Raw genomic sequence first — 21,478 nt, forward strand, 5'->3', positions numbered from 1 at the left:
GAACGTTTAAGTCGGCAGGGTATCAAGCCAAAGCCGAACCATCTCATCAGACTCTTAACAGACCAGACCTGACTCAGATCTAGTCTGTTAGCATCTTGTCTGTCATCTGAGCCTGCTTAGAAATTATAGATTCCAAAAACCTAGCCCAGAATTGAACCCGAGACCGCCTACTTATAAGACCATCTTTGCTCCAGCGGCGGGGGCGCCATGGGGCGGAGTAGCATTTTACAAATGTACCCAGCCTATGAAAAATTGTTTTTTTTGGTCTAGTATAAAATATTAATTTAAACGCTAGGCGACTCCGGTTTTAATTCCTCTCGAACTGATGAACGAAATTAAACGATCCCCGCATAAAATCAGGCGAGCTCCCACGAGAATTTTATACAGGCCATGAGCCATGACCCATTTTCCATTTTGTTCACACTGACATTTCCATTTGACGAATCGACAGTTATCGGTATTTTAAAGCTTTTTAAAGGCTTTAAGCATCGATGTTATTGCTCATGCATGTTGATGCATGTAAATTTGATGCTCGAATAATTGACACTGCATAAATGGACGTCGAAATAATATCTATGCAGTTTGCTGGTCATTTTTTTCTCTGTCTGTGTATAAAAATTTGATTTGCGTTTATTTTCGTGAAAATCTAAGTTTAGATTTTTTTAAGTATGTGTCCGCTTATTGTCCTCCGACATGATCGACATGGCTTGCTTTTTTTGCCTTGCCGTGATGGACAAGATTGAGCAGCTACGAATTTTTTGGCTTGTCGTTCATAATAGGTACCACAACATATAATAGTGATAATACGTTCAATGAGCAAATAATTGATTATGACTAAGGCAACCCTATGTGAGTACCTAGCGCTAGTGATTTACGCTAGGTACTCACATAGGGTTGCCCGACTGGTTTTAGATCATACCTTAAAGCCTTAGTTAAATTTTAATGAGTTCGTAAAAATTGTTGAAATGAAAAATAACGATGTATTGTAGTTGAGTTCGTTATTAAATAGGTGTTATTATTTAATTAAAATAGGTCACCTGTGGAAAACTTTAGTGGCTTGTACCTACTTCTGAGTTCAGCCATATTTTTATTAAATGAGTGTTTTTTGTAAACATTAATTTCATTCATATGGTATGAGTAATCAATGTTGCGTGTAAACATCAAGGCCTTCTACATTATAGAAGGTAGGAACACCAATACCTAATAAGCTTAAGATAAAATCAATCACCTCAGTCTAGAGCATTTTAGGGTGACTGATCAATTCACAAAAAAAACAAATTAAAAGGTTTCATTCAACAGACAACGTTTGGCAAAATTAGGGTTCATTTTATCAACGTTAAAAAATTCTGGTTCTACAAATACAACTTGTACACTTGACAAAACAAATTACGTGACAAACAGTAGGTAATTTCATAAAATATCATTTGGCAAACAATTGATTTCTTAATCGTGTTAATTAGTAAACCAACATATTATAGCATATATTTTTTTATAAAATGCTCTCTCCCCATAAATCAAGCTTATGATATTACTAGCTGATGCCCGCGACTTCGTCTGCGTGGATTTAGGTTTTCAAAATCCCGTGGGAACACTGATTTTCCGGGATGAAAAGTAGCCTATGGGCTATGTGTTAATCCAGAGTATAATTGTGACATATTTGCTGACAAATGGGCTGACCTCATGGGTCAGATCTTGCACTTTTGTGAAAATTTATAATTTTGCTTTTTAAAATTTATAATTTTAAGTTGTTAATTTTTGTAAGTATGTTTATGTTAGTTTGTACTCGTATTTTAATTAGTGTAATTGGCTTTATGGCCGTTCTGATTAAATAATAAATAAATAATAATAATAATAATAATAATCTATGCTCATTCCAAATTTCAGCCAAATCCGTTTAGTAGTTTTTGCGTGAAGGAGTAACAAACATACACACACACACACACACACACATACAAACTTTCGCCTTTATAATATTAGTGTGATAGGATAGGAAAAAACAGGCACGGAGAACTTAGGCTGCAAAAGCGAGCGAAGTGAGCTCGGGACTCGGGGCACCCCGACTCGGATGGGTGAGGTTAAAAGGGGATGGCGGGGTCTGTCATGGTCTGAGACCCATTCATCATCATCACGATCAATCCATCGCCGGAGCACAGCTAGTTTCCTCAGAATGAGAAGGGTTTAGGCCATAGACCGCCACGCTGGCCAAGTGTGGATTGTCAGACTTTGAACACCTTTGACAATATTATGGAGAACTCTCAGGCGTGCAAGTTTCCTCGCCAAGTTTACCTTCATCGTTAAAGCAAGTGATTATTTAATTGCTTAAAACTCACATATTTACTCCGAATAGTTAAGTGCGTGCCCGGAATCGAACCCTCAACCTCCCAAATAGAAGGCGGACATCTTAATCACTAACTTATCACAAGCCACATTACCTACTCAGTAATCTGGAATAGTATAGTTAATAAAATAATTATATTATTATGATGTCAGTACCTAAGCCCAGTTTTCGGTTCAACATTGAAACATAATCTTATTCATTGAACGCAATCTATCGGCTTAATCTAGTCTTTTGTCTAACAGATAGAAATCCAATACTTGGCAATGTAGCATAGACTACCGGATTAATGTCTATGTTGTCCTCAACCTTTGAGGCTATCGATAGTCGATACCTACTCACATTTCTAATGAATTGCCTCCTTTTATGATTGAGCTCTCCTCACACGATTAAACGTCCTTTGACGTCCGTCCTTTACCCTCTTATATATAGGTAATTTGAACACAGTACATAGATGAGTACTTGCCTCTATGTTATGTAAGAAGATTTTTAATATTAGTAAATTAATAAATAGGTGTCATAAACACATTTTGCCAAATAAAATCAATATTTACATACTTTCTAAATAATTATAGATTGCTTACATTAAGTTTTTTTAGAGTTCCGTACCTCAAAAGGAAAAAGGAACCCTTATAGGATCACTTTGTTGTCTGTCTGTCTGTCCGTCTGTCGGTCGTGTCTGTAAAGAAAACCTATAGAGTACTACCCGTTGACCTAGAATCATGAAATTTGGTAGGTAGGTAGGTCTTACAGCACAAGTAAAGGAAAAAATCTGAAAACCATGAATTTGTGGTTACAACACAAAAAAAAATGTTCATCTGCTATGCGTTCCAAAACGCGAGTTGCTGACGTCGGCCTTGCAGCCGCTTTACTCAAATGGGACTGGGCAGGTCATGTGTGCCGTATGCCAGATGACTTATGGGCAAAACCTGCTTCTTTCTGGACTTGCCAGAATCATCAACGCCAGCGTAGCGGGCCGAGGCGACGTTGTCGTGATGAATTAGATAAGCTTACAGTTACATGGCCTGAATAGGGGATGGTGGAAGGATCGGAGGGAAGCCTTTGCCCAGACGTGGGACAGTACAGGCTAATTTAGATTAGACATATAGATGGCGCAGTCTGTCTTTAGCTTGCAGTGTTCTATACGTAAAAGAGGTATGTCTTGTTACTTGTACGATGGTACGGAACGTTTCGTGTGCGAGTCCGACTTGCACTTAACCGGTTTTTTTATAAAAAGGAGTTGAAAGGGATAATCTTCATTTTTTCATACCCTTAATATACCGATTAAGAGATGTCAACATAGATTACTTAGTATTCTTACTTATACTTAAGTGCTTATACACAGTAATTCCCAATAACTAAGTATGAAGTTAAACCTTGAGTTCAATGTTTGTAGTCACGTTTTACGTACTTGGTAGTTAGTAGTAGTAGTTTAGTACACGCGACATGGCACTACATTTTTATGGCTTTGCTATTAACTTAACGATCTTTAATTTCTGCGTGTCACATGACACATCTAGTATATGTCGAAATGAAATTAGAAGTCATTCTAAAACATTTGTTTATTTTTAAAATTTTTAGTCCTCGACGCAATAAAAATTTCATTAGTTTTCGAGCTTTTGATATATCAAACTATGCTTTCATTTGTTGATATTGCAGCTTTCGCGTCGTGTTCCCTCTTTATATTATGTCTAAATACATTATATAAAAGGAAAAGATGACTGACTGACTGACTGACTGATCAATCAACGCACAGCTCAAACAACAACAACTGGATGGATCGGGCTGAAATTTGGCAAGCAGATAACTATTATGACGTAGGCATCCGCTAAGAAAGGATTTTTGAAAATTCAACCCCTAAGGGGGTGGAATAGGGTTTTGAAATTTGTGTAGTCCACGCGGACGAAGTCGCGAGCATAAGCTAGTTCCATATAAAGTTACTCATGTTGTGGTCACGTTTCCGAAATTTTAGCTGACGTATTAAACGTCATTGTACCCTATTTACTAAAATTTTCAGCAGCCAAGCACAACGAGCGACATACATTCTTTGACTGGACTCGAACGCTTAGACAAAAGAATCAGTTAGTTTGACAAAACAAACAATACGCTACAGTATCTACTGGCGATAAAGGGCATGTTTTTCTCTAAAGTGCATGCTAGAAATGTCACTTTCGAACGGAGTGAAAAATACAGGCGTTATTCCTGCCATAGTTCCGTAACTTGTTTATTTTCCGAGCAAAATTGTTTGTAATGAAGTCTTGAGAGGACTCAGCTAAGGCGTCCGCTTTCGTCGCCTCCGTCCTAACTATATTACCGGACGGGTGGACACTAAACACGACCGGAGCGATGCGAAATGGCAGCAAAACGGCAGAACATCGCACTGAACGTGTTCAGAATTGGTCCATCCATACAAAATGGAATGATACACACACCATAAATGTCTAAAAAAGCTCTAATTTTTCAGAGTTATGTGCGTTTTAAGCAATTAAATATCAATCACTTGCTTTAACGCTGAAGGAAAACATTGTGAGGAAACCTGCATGCCTGAGAGTTCTCCATAATGTTCTCAAAGGTGTGTAAACTCTGCCAGTCCGCACTTAGCCAGCGTGGCTAACTATGGCCTCAACCCTTCTCATTCTAAGAGGAGACCCATGCTCAGTAGTAAATGGGTTGATCATGATGATAATGATGATGAGGATGATATGCACACGGACAAAGTCGCGGTCTTCTGCTACTTGTTCATAGCATTTCCGTTTTTAGTAGGTATAGGTATTATTCTTCCGAGCTTTTTATTAGGTACCATAGAATGCGACTGAAAGTACTTAATCAAACCATTTTAATTCTATATCTATTTGCGAACAAAATTAATAAGATCTTAGGCTTTAATAAGATCTTCTAGAGTAGATCGGTTTAAACCTTCAAAAGGAACCTAAACGCTGTTTTTCTTTCTATAAAGATTTAAGCACAGATTTAAGCTTTTTTCAATAAATACAACAACAGCGTTCAATAAAGCGCCCGTTCTAAAAATACAAACACCTACGGAATTCCTAAAATAGAAGTATCTAAGTAGATACTTATTTTATCAATTTTTCTTCTTCGAACCAAACTTTTTATCTAAGTCCGCACAAAAAATAATAAGGTCGATGGAAAACGTCTTCGAAACGAAATAAAGAGGGCAGTCTTATAAAAGTTCTCTTTCAAATGGATATTCAAACACTTTCAATAGATCGCACTTTACAATAGAGTCCAATAAAGAACACGGCTCCAATAGGGCAAAAATACAGCCTTAATTCCTGTTATAGTTCCCTAACTTGTTTATTTTTGAGCCAAACTGTTTGTTATTACTCCTACAGGCTGCTCCAGTGCCTCAACTTGATTGGAAAATACGAGTGATATACTTCACTTATATTTTCACGATATCTCCTTGGTATAATGCAGAAAACACAACTCCTCCTTTTTTGAAAGTCGGTTAAAAAAAGAACCCTATGTCACTCTTTGGTTAATCCTCCACTTATCTGTGAAAGGCTAGTCAAAATAGGTTCAGCCGTTCCGAGGATTAGCCCGTTCAAACACACAGACAGAAAGACAGACAAAAATTTTAAAAACGTGTGATTCAGTTGTGGTACAGTTCAAATAACCATATGAGCTTAGTACCTAATTATTTCGAAATTACAGATAGACACTTCAATTTTATTTATTAAAAAGTATAGATGGATTCTTACTTTATTTTGTTAAAATTTATTTACTTTATTATCGGTAAATACTTAAGATAAATCTATAGGTTTTAATCATGGTTTTTTCAATTCCACACATTGCAGAACATTTGTCTATTTCTTCCATTGATGTTGGAATCCCCCTTCTTCAATACCAACCAACATTATCGAATTCACTTTCATTATTTTATTTTTGTATCGTGAACAAGTCCCTTTCTAATTTCTACTTACCTTCCTCCCGCCTTCTTACTGGGGAATATTCCAAAAGTAACACGAAGCCCAATCGAGCCGGATTTCTTAAGAGGTTCAGATTTGTAAAGCTTTCACTGGCATTTCATTAACATCTCAAAAGGAAACCTGAGACCGGAGACTCATTGCGTAAAATTGTACCCTACCTACTTTACAATTAAAAGTAAAACAATAGAAAGTAGGTTCGGACCTACCCGTGTTTGTTTTTCAAAGGATCTTTTACAAAACAAAAATGAATTTCGAGTTATTTTACTCAAACCTTAGAAATGCCGAAGTTTGCTATGAAAACCAACAAATTACGAAATGGAACATAGGTCGCAAAAAACGCCCTGAATTTGAGAACCTTTTTAATTGGATCACTATGTCAATTCACAACATGCAAGTAGCAAATAACAATCGAATACCAAGACACGACCTGCAATATAGTTGGCGCCTGGCACTAGCACTAGCACTGGTTTGGTACGCCTTTCCTATCGAGAAGAGCCAACAAGAAACTCGTTGATTGGTTGGTTGTCGGTTTACATATTATTATAATTAGTTTAAAAGTAATTGCGAGCTGCAAGTCTGTCTGACTGTCTGCGAGCTGTAAGTGTAATCCACGCTTTTTTACCAAACGTATACATAGAACAACCTAGAAACCAGGCAACTAAGAAAAGGAATAATTAATAGAAAATATTGGATTAGAATGTACAGTGTACACTAAGTGCGCAGTTAGCTAACAGCTAGTCTCCCGTTGAAGTTGGCTGCCGAATTTAATTTCATTTCTTAATCACTCCCCATTCACATTCATATCAATTTCAAACGAATTCAACAGAGAGATTTTTTAACGAACATAGCATACATTCTAATTCAAAGGTTTGATTGGTTTCCAGGAACACAGTGGAACTAGAAACCAATAAACAAACAACCGGAAAACAAAATTGAAAATCGGAGCTTTATATCATCAAAAAATTGTAGGTAGATAAAGTTTCGCCGTACTATTACTATTTATTGAACTAGTCATAGAACTAGATTGGACAAAGTTGTCGCAAAAAATCTAGTTTATAGAAAAGAAAGCCAGTTCTGTGGTTGTTAACGCTGTTCGTACATACATCAGGGCATAATCACAACTTTCGGGCTGGGGACATGTCGTAAGTGTTGTAGTTATACTTACTTTGTATGTCCTCAGCTGAGATAAGTACCCAGAGTTTTTCGCAGTGAAGTTTGATTAAGTTGTTACTTGTAACGTTATTATTTATCGAACGTTGGTTAGAAGCAGGCGGTAGTTTGCGGAAGTATAATATGTCAATCCCTACTATAATAAGCAATTGCAAATTGCAAAACTTATTTTATTAAAGTAGGTATATCAAATAAAGGTCTTGCAAATCGTTTACTTATTGAGCCCAAACTTGACTATCCTGTGTGTCCATTCCCACCGTTCCAGTATAAGGCTTTTAAAAGTTTTTTAAAAGTATACATGAAAACAAAACAAATGAGTCTTAATTCGACTGTCCTATCATGTGCCATCAGAGAGTTCCAGTGTCCATCTGGCATCTTCATCATCAGAAAGAGTAGCTCAACGGTATCACAATCACCTATTGTCATCTAAAATTTCAATACAATCGGATAGTTGGAATTCGGAAGTAGCAAAATCAGCTACCGATTCCGACGGAATGACAATATACGAACTATAGTGAAACAAAAAAACTTTTAATTAATTTGTATTTAGGTAACTAAGTAAATCTTTTCTTTGTAATGTTTTGGCAGTTCTTTTTCCTTTGTTGTAAAGTCGGAGTATGATTGCTTTTGATGTAAAGGCACAGTATATTGAAGGCGTCTCTTTGTGCAGGTGACTGGTGTGGTGGGCCGCGCTGAAATGCTGTCGTCGGTGTTTTTCCTCGGCGCGCTACTCTGCTACGCGCGGGCGGCGAGTAGGCGGCGATACACAGGTTGGTTACGTTGCTAGTTGCAAATAAAACATATCATAGAGCTGCTGTTAGCCTGCTTTTCTACCAGAGATGTGCTGCGCAACTATACTGTGAGGAAGTCATAGCTAAGTTATGAAACTATGCGACAGTTTCCACTAATGCTAAGCGGTGTAGCGGAGCGGGTAAGATGTGCTACGAAGATGTAGGATAGTAATATAATTAACACTCTGTGACTCTGTGTAATTGATCCAAAATACTTTTATTTCACAAATAATATGGTACGTAGTTATTGAGTTTACAGACTTAAATATTAACAATTGCTCACATATTTCAAGTATAAATTATGCAGAATTTTCCCAAATTGTTAGCCTTCCAAAGTTTACCCTCGCAAATATGCATTGCTGGACAGGCCGACCCGTAATTTGAATATTATGAACGCTACTTTCGGGAAAGTTGTATCCGAGTTCAGTAGGTATAAACGGGAACTAATTTCATTAAGTCCCGGACACACAAGACGCATTACAGTAACGTATCCAACACAGCTTCTAGAAATTTCAATGCATGGAACCGTACCTATAAATAAATAAATATTTTTTTGGTATTCAATTCAGTGCATTTGGTTCCTTGTGCAGCAAGGTATGTTCCTTATAGTAGTAATCTCGATTAAACGTCACTCGACGTTTTGGTGAAATCAGCACTTAGACGTCTTAACTTAGTTAAAACATAATGTAAAAAAACATTAGGTACGTATGTTTCTTACTGTTCTTCTCGGCATACCAAACCAGTGGTAAATTCACTTGACGACTTGAAAGCACTTGGAAAAGATTTTTGCATAAAAATCTTTGTATTTCTATTTTTGTAGCCAGGATATATTCATTGACAGTCATTGACTTTCCTATCCATACTTTGATCAGTGTAATGTTTTGCCGTGGTTCTGCTGTCGCACTTTGTCTGTCCAGGCCTTAAGGGATGAAATAGAAAGTATGAGTATGTAGGTGGCAAACGTATGGCAAACTTTCTGAAATTCAGCTATACCAAAGGACGCCTGAATGTTCGCAGTTACCTGTGTTACGGGAATGTAATATCGTTAAATTTCTACGGGCGAGCAAATGTTTGAGAGTTCTCACTCACTTTAATTTCGTTTTTGAACTGATCCCGCTTGATGAGGTTAAAAATTGTGGCAGAGATTGACTCCAACTTCATTACTGTCCGAGAATTCAGATTCGCCCTTTGTTCAGTACCTATGAACAGGAAATTCAATGAAATTTAACCGTTACTAGACTTTCAGCCTGATATTATGACAGGTGCAAAGGCCTTTTATTAGGAAAAATCAAAAGAAAAGTTATTTATGTTAGGTATGATTGGCATATTTGTTTACTGCTAATAATATAATTGATTCATGATTCATGCTTTTCTAATTAAAAAAAAATATTTGAAAAAAACTGACTTCCAAAACCACTATAAAGTAAAAACTAATTTTTGTTTTTTTTTTATTATGCTTTTTAGTGTAAGTAGTCGTTACTTCGTACCTAAAATATCAACTCACCAGCAAAACATTCCAAAACGGCTCAGGACCTTGCAGCATCAGGAATGAGTAATTGGATCCAGAAAATTTTAAGGGACCACCACGGAAACTCCCTCTTTTTATTTAAAAATTTTGGCAAATCGGTCCAGAAACCTCGAAAAAATCGCCGTACTTACACTTTTTTAAAACAGGCTGAACCACCTCCTTTTTGGAAGTCGGTTAAAAATATACCTAGCTGTGTTTATCGTGGTTAACTCACCCCAAGGTAGCTTGCTAGGGGCACGAGTCTTCTCTCAGAGTGAGAATGGTTTGGCCATACTCTACCACGCTGACGAAGTATGGATTGGCACATTTCACACACTTTTGAAGACATTGTGGAGAACTCTGATGCATTCTGAGAGGAAATCCGTGCTCATTAGATGGGTTGATTATGTTGATGCTAAAATAGACAATCTAATTTTATATACTAGGTGTACATACCTATACACTGTCATCCAGTCAAGCCATAACATAACTTCTCTATAACTTATAGATACCATAGTCATAAACTAAGACATTTTGATCCCCCTATGGACTTAGTAAGCAGCCTCAAAGTTCACATTGTGCCGTTACCCTGCAAGGAAGCAGGCGATAAGCTCTTATCTCCTAGAACTTTGAACTGAATCGCCAGAAGCACTAGTTGGAAATAATGGAACTAAATCCCTCGTCTGACAAGAATACATAATTCGCATTTTACATCTGTAGCGAATTCGCACTTCGATTTTCTCAGAATTTGAAAGAATTGTTTGATAATATCTAAATACATAAAAGGAAAAGGTGACTGACGGACTGACTGACTGACTGATCTATCAACGCACAGCTCAAACTACTGGTCGGTCGGGCTGAAATTTGGCATGCAGATAGCTATTATGACGTATACGTGTGCGCTATTAAGTTTTCTAAATAAATAAAACAATTAATCAAGTAAATCTCCAAGACTTTAAAATTTAAGCTAATTAAGAATACGTTAAACCTAGAACTAATTATAGTACCTAGGACTGAACTTTAAACTCTTAATACTTAAGTACTCAGGCGACTATTATTATAGGTATAGCTTTTCAATTAGATCTTCGTCTTACATTTACATTTTCACTTACAATATATAGGTAGCTACAAAGTTCCAGGGCGACATTTTGAATGCCCTTTGACTTCAAGCGTTATTGTGTCTTTGAAGGCCGAGGTCGTGTCATTGCCTGCGGTTAAGTAGGCGATAAGGCCTATCTCTCAGAACTTTGGACCAAATTGCTCGAAACACTGGTTGAAAGGAACAGAGACCAAAACCCTCCCTCTTACGAGAATCTTTGTTGGGTTTTCTTTCATGTCTTCTTTGAAGAGTTTTTTTGCTTGATAATGGGTGCTCAACAATATTGTCCGTTTATAATTGCGTCCAGTCTTTCTGTCCGTCTATCCGTGTGACACACTCATAGCCATTTTAAAAGTTTAGTTTAGCCGGCGTTGCTCCAGCAATGTGCGGGACTGCAATTATGGGATAATAGGTAATATTGTAGGTTTATCTATCAAATCTTTCGAAAGAGCAACCGCCGAGTTTCTCGATTCGAGCTGATTCTTCTCGGTAGCAAGGTATTCCAAACCAGTGTTAGATGCATTTGAAGATTCAAAAGTACTTTTAAAAATTTAAGGCTATGCTTGTTTTTTACAGACTGGCGCTACGTAGTGGCGTGCACAGCATGCGTCGGCATCGCGATGCTGTGTAAGGAGCAAGGCATCACCGTCACCGCTGTGTGCGTTGTCTACGAGCTCTTCGTTGCACAGAAGGTACAATTAAGTGCTTACAGATTTGCTCGATATTTGACGATCAACACGTGCGGTCAAACAAAATCGAGTAAATGTATAAGCAACAGACGATCGACATCGTATTTTTTGTGGTTCGCCACTGTGGATCGTTTTTGACGATATATAAATCAACAAGTATAATGTCTGCTTTTTCCAGATTTTAACCTAACCTTGACATTTAAACGACCGATAAAATCGAGCAAATCTGTTACAAGCTGACAAATCTTATAGATCGTCAAAATTCAGCATATCTTCTTCTATATATAAAAACGAATCGCTAAATGTGTTGCTGATCGCTAATCTCGAGAACAGCTGAACCGATTTCGCTAATTCTTACGGCTACTTAAAAGCTTACGGAGAGAAAAATTTAAAAAATTTGAATCGACTGTTAGGCGGTACGAAGTTCGCCGGGGCAGCTAGTAAGTAATATAAAGTGATAATAACGATCTGAAAAAATCGATCTAATCTGTAGGCATCTTAAACAAGCGAAAAACTTTTTCTTGAAGAACACATACAACTACTAGTGACCTATAACCGTAAAACGTGTCTACAAATCTGCTCTGATGTCTTACCGCAAAGCCTCGACCACATATAAAGCGGTGAAGTATTTTTAGAGGAAATAGTTGGTAAATATCGTATCAAAATGGTAAATCAATTGGCAACACGGCTTCAGTAAGCTACGTCTGAAGCTGAAGTCTCCAACCAGACGTAAGCCGATTCAGATAGGTATTATAAGAAGGTACTCAGCCATAGATAACACACTATTACTCAGCCGAGAACGGAGCCCTAGACCTCCCATTTATAAGATACCCCTGCGCCAGGAAAATCGTGATTAATCGAATATTCTAAGCCAAAGTTTGTTTGTGCATGCTTAATGGTTTATTTCGACGTAGGCCTTTTAACCCTTTCGTTTAAACTCGCTGGCCCTGCCAGAGCACGGCTTTGAACATTATAAACTTCCCTTTTAACTCGACCAACAGCTATTGGGATATAAGCCTCTCCATAATCTAAAAAGCTTCCTACATTATATTAAGAGAATTCCTCGTCTCAAGAATAAATAATATTATTATATTATACGAAAATGGATGGTATATAAAAATATGATTATCTTGTACCTACTTAATGAATGATATTTTGATGTTAAATTATTTTTGTAATATATTTTTACACAATTTAGTCCTTGATTGCGATCTCACCTGGTGGTAAGTGATGATGCAGTCTATGATGGAGGCGGGCTAACTTGGTAGGATGTGACAGTTTTTTCTCCCACCAAACCAGACCTAAAGTCGTTTAGAAATTATAAATTTCCAAATTGCCCCTGCGCCAGGAATCGGACCGCGAATCGCTTGTGAGGCCACAGGCTCACCACCACCCAGGGCGGTAGTCGAGTAGAAAAAGTTCTAATAATAAATAAGGGAGCAAACCTTCTCTGTGACATTGAACCTTGAAGGCAAACTCTTCGAACTATCGCGTACGTCTTTGATTCGAGATAGGCAAGAGGTATTTGTTCTAAAACGGATCGAAGTTTCAAACCGAAGTTTGGACGTACCGAAACAAGCCCGCTCGCAAGTATATTGTTTCCTGTGAGCCTGGGAGGCTACAGATGTCGGAATCTAACATGCAGGCATCTACTAAGCTCTTTATTGAAAGTCTAGTTTGCATTCTGTCCTACTTTAGTTGGAAAGTCCTGCTTTTCAAGACTAATGAGACCGTATAGCGTCGGCAAGCATATATAGTTTCAGCATGATATTATTATTTAAGCTATTGTTTACTCTTCTCCCACATAGTACATATTAATACAGTTTAGAAAGAAGGGCATTATACAGCTTAAAAAGAAGTTTTGTAAAAGCTGAGACAACTATTTTTTTAAAAGATTTTTATACTTCACTTTTCACTGAAACATGCCTCGTCCAGAAATTCAAAGTCGCTCTGCGAGCTATGGAGAGGGCTATGTAAGGAGTTTCCCGGAGGGATAAGATCTGACATGATAAGATCCGCATGAGAACCAAGGTCAATGACATAGCTTAAGCCATTAGCAAGATTAAGTGACTTCGGGCAGCCATTGGAGCCAAAAAGTCCTGAGGGCTATGTAAGGAGTTTCCCGGAGGGATAAGATCTGACATGATGTGATCCGCAGGAGAACCAAGGTCACTGACATAGCCCAAGCCATTAGCAAGCTGAAGTGACTCCGGGAAGCCATTGGAGCCAAAAAGTCCTAGAGTGGATACCATGCAAGCGTTCTTAGTGTGAGGCGGCATCCAGCACGATGGACCGATCACATAGGAGGCTGGCGGAAAGGGGCTGGATAAAGAAGGCTGAAGACCGGGTCTGGTGGCGCCACTTGGAGAAGGCCTATGTCCAACAGTGGACATCCACAGACTGATGATGATGAAAAAAAATTATCTGAATAATATTTTTTTTCCTTATTTGTATGAGTTACAAATAATAGTAATCATTTGTTGTGGGGTTCGTATTAAACTAATCTCTGAGTGCTCTGCTAAATAATTTAAATGAGAATGTAATTTACGGTTGATAAATTCAATATATCATCATCATTACTTTATGCTTCCTTATTTTCCTCAATGTGCCCTAATAATCCTTAGTTTTTTCACCAGCGCAAAGGCAGTAACACTGGGAGGCCATGGTTCGAGTATTGGGGCAAAGGCGGATGGGGCTGCGCGTGCGGTGAGGCCGCTCGTCGCGTTGCCACAGTGTGCTGTGCCACGTTGGCGCTATTGGCCGCAAGACTGCACGTCATGGGGGCTCAGTTGCCTGTCTTTACACGCTTTGACAACCCTGCAGGAGCCGCGTCTCCTCCCGCAAGGTAGAGTGTGACAATCTTCTAATGAGGATTAAAATATAAAAATCAATTAAATATTTGTCTCCAAATAGAGACAATTCAGCCTTTCTCCTATCCTCTCTAACTGAGGGTAAAATTCGGCTCTAAATAGAGATAGAGCCTAATATAGTATTCCCTTTTCCTCGTCAACTGAAGATAAATAGAGACGGAGCTTAGTATTCCCCTATCCTCTCTGAGTGGGGATAACGCTTGTGATTCGTATGGGTAGGACAATAGTGCAAAGGGTATAGTTTGAACCGTCGAATTTTGGGTATCAGTCAGCTGTACCTGTCCGTTGAGCTATTGAAGCTCTCTTTTTACGGCTTACCCTACAGACCTACTTTATTGCATGATAGGTTTTAAGACAGGAAAAACAAATTTTATGAATAGGTAACTTACCCTCCTTCTATTCTACAGCGTGCATAGTTCTTCGAGTAAAAATATCATCTCTTGTTTTACTCCACAGACATCTAACATTTGCCTACCTCCCCGCACTGAACGCCTGGCTACTTGCTCTGCCAGAGGCGTTGTGCTGTGACTGGACGATGGGCACGGTGGCACTGCTGCGCTCGTGGCGCGACCCCAGGAACCTCGCTACCATAGCGCTGGCCGTGACACTGGTGGCGGCTGCCATTCATGCCTTGAGGACTCGCTCTTCAGCTTTATCTATGGTGAGTATAGTTGGGATATTGATATAGCAACATTGCTCTTCTTCTAGTTTGACATGTTAGAGGCGCTATATTGCGACTGGACGTTGGGTAGATAATTGGCGTTGCTGCGCTCATGACGCGACTCGAGGACTATTCAATCCAATTGTGACTATCACGTTGGCCACAATTCAAGCCTTGAGGATTCGCTTATCCATTTTGGATCTTCATCAAAGCAACTAGGCTTATATACAAAATAATGGCCATAGAACTATTTTAATTCCTTTTTATGAATAAAAAATAATAATAAGTATCAAGGATCTTATAATACAATTTACTTAAACCCACTTAACCTAAGCATCCAGCAGTAGGTACCTAAGTAGTTGAAGTACTGACGGTCAAACCTGTCAGTATTTATGTTCGCCTGAAGATGTTTAGACGTTCTTGTTCTCGGATATCATTATTATTCTCAGCATTGATTTACTTAATTAAGTATTTTGTTTATTTATGTTTAGGTTGATCGTTTCGTTTATTTACTTTTATCTACTTGTTGTGGAGAATATCGCTGTTCCTAAGATAAATATTTTGCAAACGATACCAGACCAGTTTATAAAAATGATTGATTTTATAAAGCTTTTGAATAATGAAACAGCAGAAGCTTTTTAGTGATATTAACTTTGCAATCTCCATTTTCAGGGCTTAGCACTACTGGTACTTCCATTTCTACCAGCCTCGAACTTGTTCTTTCCTGTGGGGTTTGTGGTCGCTGAAAGAGTTTTGTACATGCCCTCAATGGGTTGGTGTCTCCTGGTCGCCCACGGTTGGAGGCTAGTCGCCAAGAAACGCACCAAGCTCGCCGCTGCTACCCTGATATTCCTTCTGTTGGCGTTTAGTGCTAAAACCTACGTAAGAAATTGGGACTGGAAGACTGAATACTCTATTTTTGCTTCGGGACTTAAGGTAAGTGAAATAGCCTACTTTTAGGTTAGTAAATAATCTTGTGTAAAATTCAGGGCAAGCTCCTATTGCGGGGTAAACTAACGAACTGCGATAATTTCGTCCCAATCAAAATTGGGTCCGCTCATACAAAATTTACAGTCATTACCCTCACTCATTCTTACGTCCTCATTTACTTATTAATCTAACGTAGACTTTATTGGGATATACTGTAAAGATCACAATCTGTTTTCAGGTCAACAAAAATAACGCAAAGCTGTACAACAACGTCGGCCACGCCTTAGAAGCTGAAGGAAAATACGCAGAGGCGTTAGAGTTCTTCAAAACGGCCGTGAACGTCCAACCTGACGACGTAGGCGCCCACATCAACGTGGGTAGAACATTCAACCACCTCGGACTCTACCAAGAAGCCGAAGACGCTTACGTAAAAGCGAAATCTTTATTACCCAAAGCGAAACCTGGAGAATCCTACCAAGCGAGAATAGCCCCTAACCACTTAAACGTATTCCTCAATCTAGCAAACCTGATTTCCAAGAATGCTACGCGGTTAGAAGAAGCAGATATGCTGTATAGACAGGCGATTAGTATGAGGGCGGATTATACTCAGGCATATATAAATAGAGGAGACATTCTGATCAAGTTGAACAGGACGAAGGAAGCCCAGGAGGTGTATGAGAGAGCCCTGTTGTACGACAGCGGGAATCCGGATATTTACTATAATGTAAGTATTTTTTTAAACAGTTCCCTATTCACTACTTATCCCGTAAGATTACGCGCTTTCCTTGCTGTCTAAACCTGTAGTACAGTATTTAGTTACTTTTTCTACTTCTTGACACTTACTGTAAACGTACTGTTAGGTGGGGGTGTCCGGTACTAATAGAAACAGCCATCAAGTTTGATAGACACCCCTTTTATTGTCCACACTTCACACAGATACAGAGTTAATAATTATGGATACTTGGATTACACGACTCGCGGAACACCAGTGAAGGGTTATTTCGAGGTGGAGTTACTCTCCCCCTTTTTTAGTTGTGTTTGAGTTATGTTTGGGTTGTGTTTGGATTATGTTTGGGTTGTGTGTGGGTAACTCAGTATTGTTAATGATCTTCTGATTCCAGCTAGGAGTAGTCCTACTAGAACAAGGCAAAGCATCTCAAGCACTGGCCTATCTCGACAAAGCGTTAGAACTGGAACCGGAGCACGAACAAGCGCTGCTGAACTCCGCCATACTGCTGCAGGAGCTGGGAGCTGCGGACTTACGACACCTCGCCAGGCAACGGCTGCTGAAGTTACTGGACAAAGACGGTGACTTGACATTTATCAATATCATTGCTATTTAGCAAGCTCGTCCTCTCAACTGATGGACATAGGTTACTTGGAGGGTTCATACTTCATACCTCATAATTTTATGCTGCTTGTGTGTGTGTTATGGTTTCCCTGCGACTTGTTTGATATCGTCTGTCTATCGTTGCGGGAATCTTACATTCAGATAAATTCTCTTGTCAAATTTGGAAAGTCAGATCTTAATAGGTGAAAATAATTGCTTCCACCTGCGATGTTTGCTCAAGACTATGATATTTTATGAGATATTTTGATAGATGGATAAACAAATTTTTTTTAGTTTCTCGGATACTACAAATGTTCATGGGACGTGGTAATATGAATTACTTGTACTCTCATAGCGCTTCATATTATGGTTAGATGGTAAAATTGTGAAATATATCGTCGTATAATTTCTGAACACCCAAAATCAATACCTAGCTGGTTAACCATTGGTCCATTATGTACTCTTGAGTACCACTGTCGGCATAACCCGCCTGAACGCCTGTAACCTGTTATATTGGGAACGATTTATATTTACGATAGTAAATAAGTACTTAAGTACCTAATCCTTATCCATTCCATTCCAGCAACAAACGAGCGCGTACACTTCAACCTAGGCATGGTATGCATGGACGAAGGAGACGCGGAATGCGCCGAGCGCTGGTTCCGCGCGGCCGTGCACCTCAAACCAGACTTCCGCTCCGCACTCTTCAACCTGGCCTTACTGCTCGCTGACAGGCGGCGACCGCTTGAAGCGGCGCCCTTCCTCAAGCAGCTAGTGAGGCATCATCCCGACCATGTCAAGGCGTTGGTGCTTCTGGGGGACATCTATATCAACTCCGTCAAAGATTTGGACGCAGCTGAGAGTGTAAGTCGCATTTTAGGTCATCAACTCCGGCAAAGATTTGGACGCGGCTGGAAGTGTAAGTCGCATTTTAGTACTAAGTAGCTAATTGATATAAAAAGATCTCTGGAAGGCGGTGGCGGGGATATTTGCGCATGGGTAATAGCTATTAATGAAATGCAAAGGTAAGATTAACGAGCAAGGCGGTCTAAATAGCCTGCAGATAGTCGTCGCCCCTTACTTCTTAGTTCGTACTACCAAAATAGGCATGGTATTTATGGTAGGTAGGATGATTCTGCGCAGCCGTGCACCTTCAACCGTTAAAAAATTGAATGCGGCTGAAAGTATAACCACCAAATTGGTGGGTTTAGTTTACCATACAAATAACGCTGAAACCAACTCAACGTACAAACATTCAGACTTTGTCGAGCATGTTCTCACCTACGATCTCTTGATTTCTACTTTTCACTAACAAATACAAACTCTGTTACATTTCAGTGTTACCGTCGAATCCTCGAACTAGAACCGGACAACGTGCAAGCGCTACACAACCTTTGCGTCGTGGCCGTGGAGCGAGGAAAGCTCGCCGTGGCCGAAGAGTGCCTCGCGCGTGCCGCCACACTAGCGCCGCACGAACACTACATTCAGCGCCATCTAGCGGTGGTGCGAGCGAGACGCGCCGCCGCCGTCTCCCCCACTCCTCCCACCAAACAACCCGCCCCTAGCGCCACCACCGAGGTGCGAGCGAGATGGAACTACATCCCGCAACAACCCCCCGACCCCCACGAGACAGACCCCTCGTAGCGATACTAATCCAACTGAACTGTGTAAATACGTTTAAATAAACACCAAAAGAATCTCGGTCGTTATTTTTAAATAAACGTTTTAATGATTTGCATTTGAATTTCGAACGATCAGGGTATCTCTTGTTTTATGCTGTCTGTTGACTGTCATGCTTTTTAAATTAATTACTAATGACTGTAAAGATTTACGCGCATGGGTATTTTTTTTAAATATAGGATCTACAAAAAATTCTAGAATCATACCCGTGCGTTATAATCTTAGAAAAAATATACTTAATTTTAATAAAAATAGAAAAAAACATTACGTGCGAAATAGATTTTATTTTAGGATCTCTTTAATTTTAAAAGCTTATTTTGCTTAACATTTCGTGATATTAGTTTACGCCATTTAATCTAATTAATTGTGTACGATATTGTATAATGTGTAGAGACATGTTGGAGCGAGCTTTCGTCATTAGCCAGGTATACGGATACTCTTTGTGTGTAATAAAAGTGAAATAGCATAATAGAAAAGACTTGAAACTGTTTTAAATAAATTGTTTCTTGTATCAGATGGCCATTATTCGTTAAAGCCGTTAGTTACGGCATTCAAATCGTAATACTATAAATTAGTATATACTGTAGTAATTTGTGACGACACACACTACACTACATAAAGAAGTGTCTTATATATTTCGTGGATTTCGTGCATAATTAAGGTGCAGACACATTATTGTGGTATATTGATTGTGACCCGACAGAAAGGATCGCAGTAATACATTTAAGACTTACTGCACACTTTATGTGAACTGTTATCACATGCTCCAATTGAGTAGGTAGCAACACAGTTGTGTGTCTGCAGCCTTACAATTTTGCCATCCCTTATTTATTTTCCTAGCTACAAATCAATGGATTTTTACTAGATAAATGATTTGAGGATGTACTTACCTACTCATGCTGTTATGTGTGACTTGATCTCCCAAGCTTCTTTTAGACGCTGGGAGTAGATTTAGAAATGTACCGCATCAACCCCATTGAAAATAACAGTTGCTGCAGTAATTTAACTCAATTTTTTGTTAGGGAGTTCGTTTTATGATTAGTTATACCTACTTATTAAAAAATTGTACTGAAATTAAACTTAAAAACTCCGCCATTTTTATTTAATAATTTGTGTCGTCCAGAAATGAAGTAAAAAGTCCAAAAAGGTTAAGGACATTATGGCCTAGAAAGTAGAATCACATTATTAAATAGACTGGGCTTTTATTCTGATAGGCTGCGATCAATATTACAAGGTGCCTCCAGGAAAATTAATGCGTGCGCATCCAGCTTAAATTCACGTTCAAAACCACTGTTTGAATCTTCAATCTCTCTCGCTCTCGGATAATAATTTTTTTAAACAATTTTTTTAAGACAATAAAAATAAAACAGCATTAGAAGTCAAACAAGGCGCGATACTTTGATATAGTTAAATACCTACCTACTACTTATACCTACCTATTACCTACCTACCCAACTAGACGGTTATTTTCATAAAATGCCAATGTTATTATGTAAAAAAAAGTGATCGACAGTTATTAGAATAATTATGTACCTAGATGTGAAAAAATGTAACGTTGTTAATGTTTTAAGATAAAAAGTAACTTTTGTAAAAACAGAAATTTTTTACAATGTCTTGAAACATTTCTGCTGGATACTCCCGCGGGAGTTATGTCGTAAGGACCCCGAATATTATAAACTATTTGTCGTCAAAACATTTATTTTTATAAAATAAATGATGTTTCAAATTATCTGGCGTATGATTTTTTTTATTCTACTCCAATCCAATGCTATAAATTACCTATCAGAAATGAGGAGATTCGTACTTCGTAGGAGAACCAAAGTCGGTACCTACTAACCACAGAGTACTTTTTACATATATGGTACTAACCGACATAGCTCAGCTGGTTGCGAATTACTACTTACAGAAAATTACTGAAATACCTTCATAAGTTACAGCTTTCGATCTAAAACATTCGTTTGAAATCCGGGACATAACATGTCTAACAGGTGGGTACAGTACGCGGCAGAAAATAATTTACATGCATTTTTAGGACATAGCGGATTTGTAGAACGTTGTCTCTGTCGTTGACACTGACTAAGCGTCATAGCGTATGAGTGACAGAGACAACGCTACAAAGCCGAAATGTCATTCTAAAGGCCGATGTACATTACTTTCTGCCGCATACTGTAACTCCCCAAATCGGCATTTTTCGAAAAAAAATTAAAAAAAATATAAAGTATTTTTGATTTTGAAGAATTTTTTTTCACTAATTCAGAAGACTACTCTCTAAGCTTTCTAACAATAGAGTGCACAGATGGGCGGACAAGTGTAAAATATGTACCTAAGTGGACTCAAAAACCTAGCTTCGCTCGGTCCATACCTAATGCTTGAGGAATTATCGTAAAAAATAAAACAACAATTTTAATGTAAAAGATTTACTATATTGTTTTGTACAGATCACAAATTGTAAACGGTAGACAGAAG

General features: G+C 38.6%; 1 protein-coding gene across 1 annotated transcript in view; it reads left to right on the forward strand.

The window, feature by feature from the left end:
- Positions 1 to 20,741, forward strand: part of Tmtc3 (Transmembrane O-mannosyltransferase targeting cadherins 3) — a 236,270-nt gene extending 215,529 nt beyond the window's left edge. Inside the window, exons 4-12 of the mRNA XM_034969103.2 lie at positions 8,126 to 8,225; positions 11,429 to 11,544; positions 14,178 to 14,386; positions 14,868 to 15,072; positions 15,745 to 16,008; positions 16,241 to 16,726; positions 17,124 to 17,310; positions 17,916 to 18,196; positions 18,671 to 20,741. Coding sequence (XP_034824994.1) covers positions 8,126 to 8,225; positions 11,429 to 11,544; positions 14,178 to 14,386; positions 14,868 to 15,072; positions 15,745 to 16,008; positions 16,241 to 16,726; positions 17,124 to 17,310; positions 17,916 to 18,196; positions 18,671 to 18,976 — 2,154 coding nt within the window. The 3' untranslated portion in view covers positions 18,977 to 20,741. The remainder of the gene's footprint in view (positions 1 to 8,125; positions 8,226 to 11,428; positions 11,545 to 14,177; positions 14,387 to 14,867; positions 15,073 to 15,744; positions 16,009 to 16,240; positions 16,727 to 17,123; positions 17,311 to 17,915; positions 18,197 to 18,670) is intronic.
- Positions 20,742 to 21,478: the final 737 nt, after the last annotated feature.

The sequence above is a fragment of the Maniola hyperantus genome, chromosome 6, assembly GCF_902806685.2.
Source record: "Maniola hyperantus chromosome 6, iAphHyp1.2, whole genome shotgun sequence".
Lineage (NCBI taxonomy): Eukaryota > Metazoa > Arthropoda > Insecta > Lepidoptera > Nymphalidae > Maniola > Maniola hyperantus.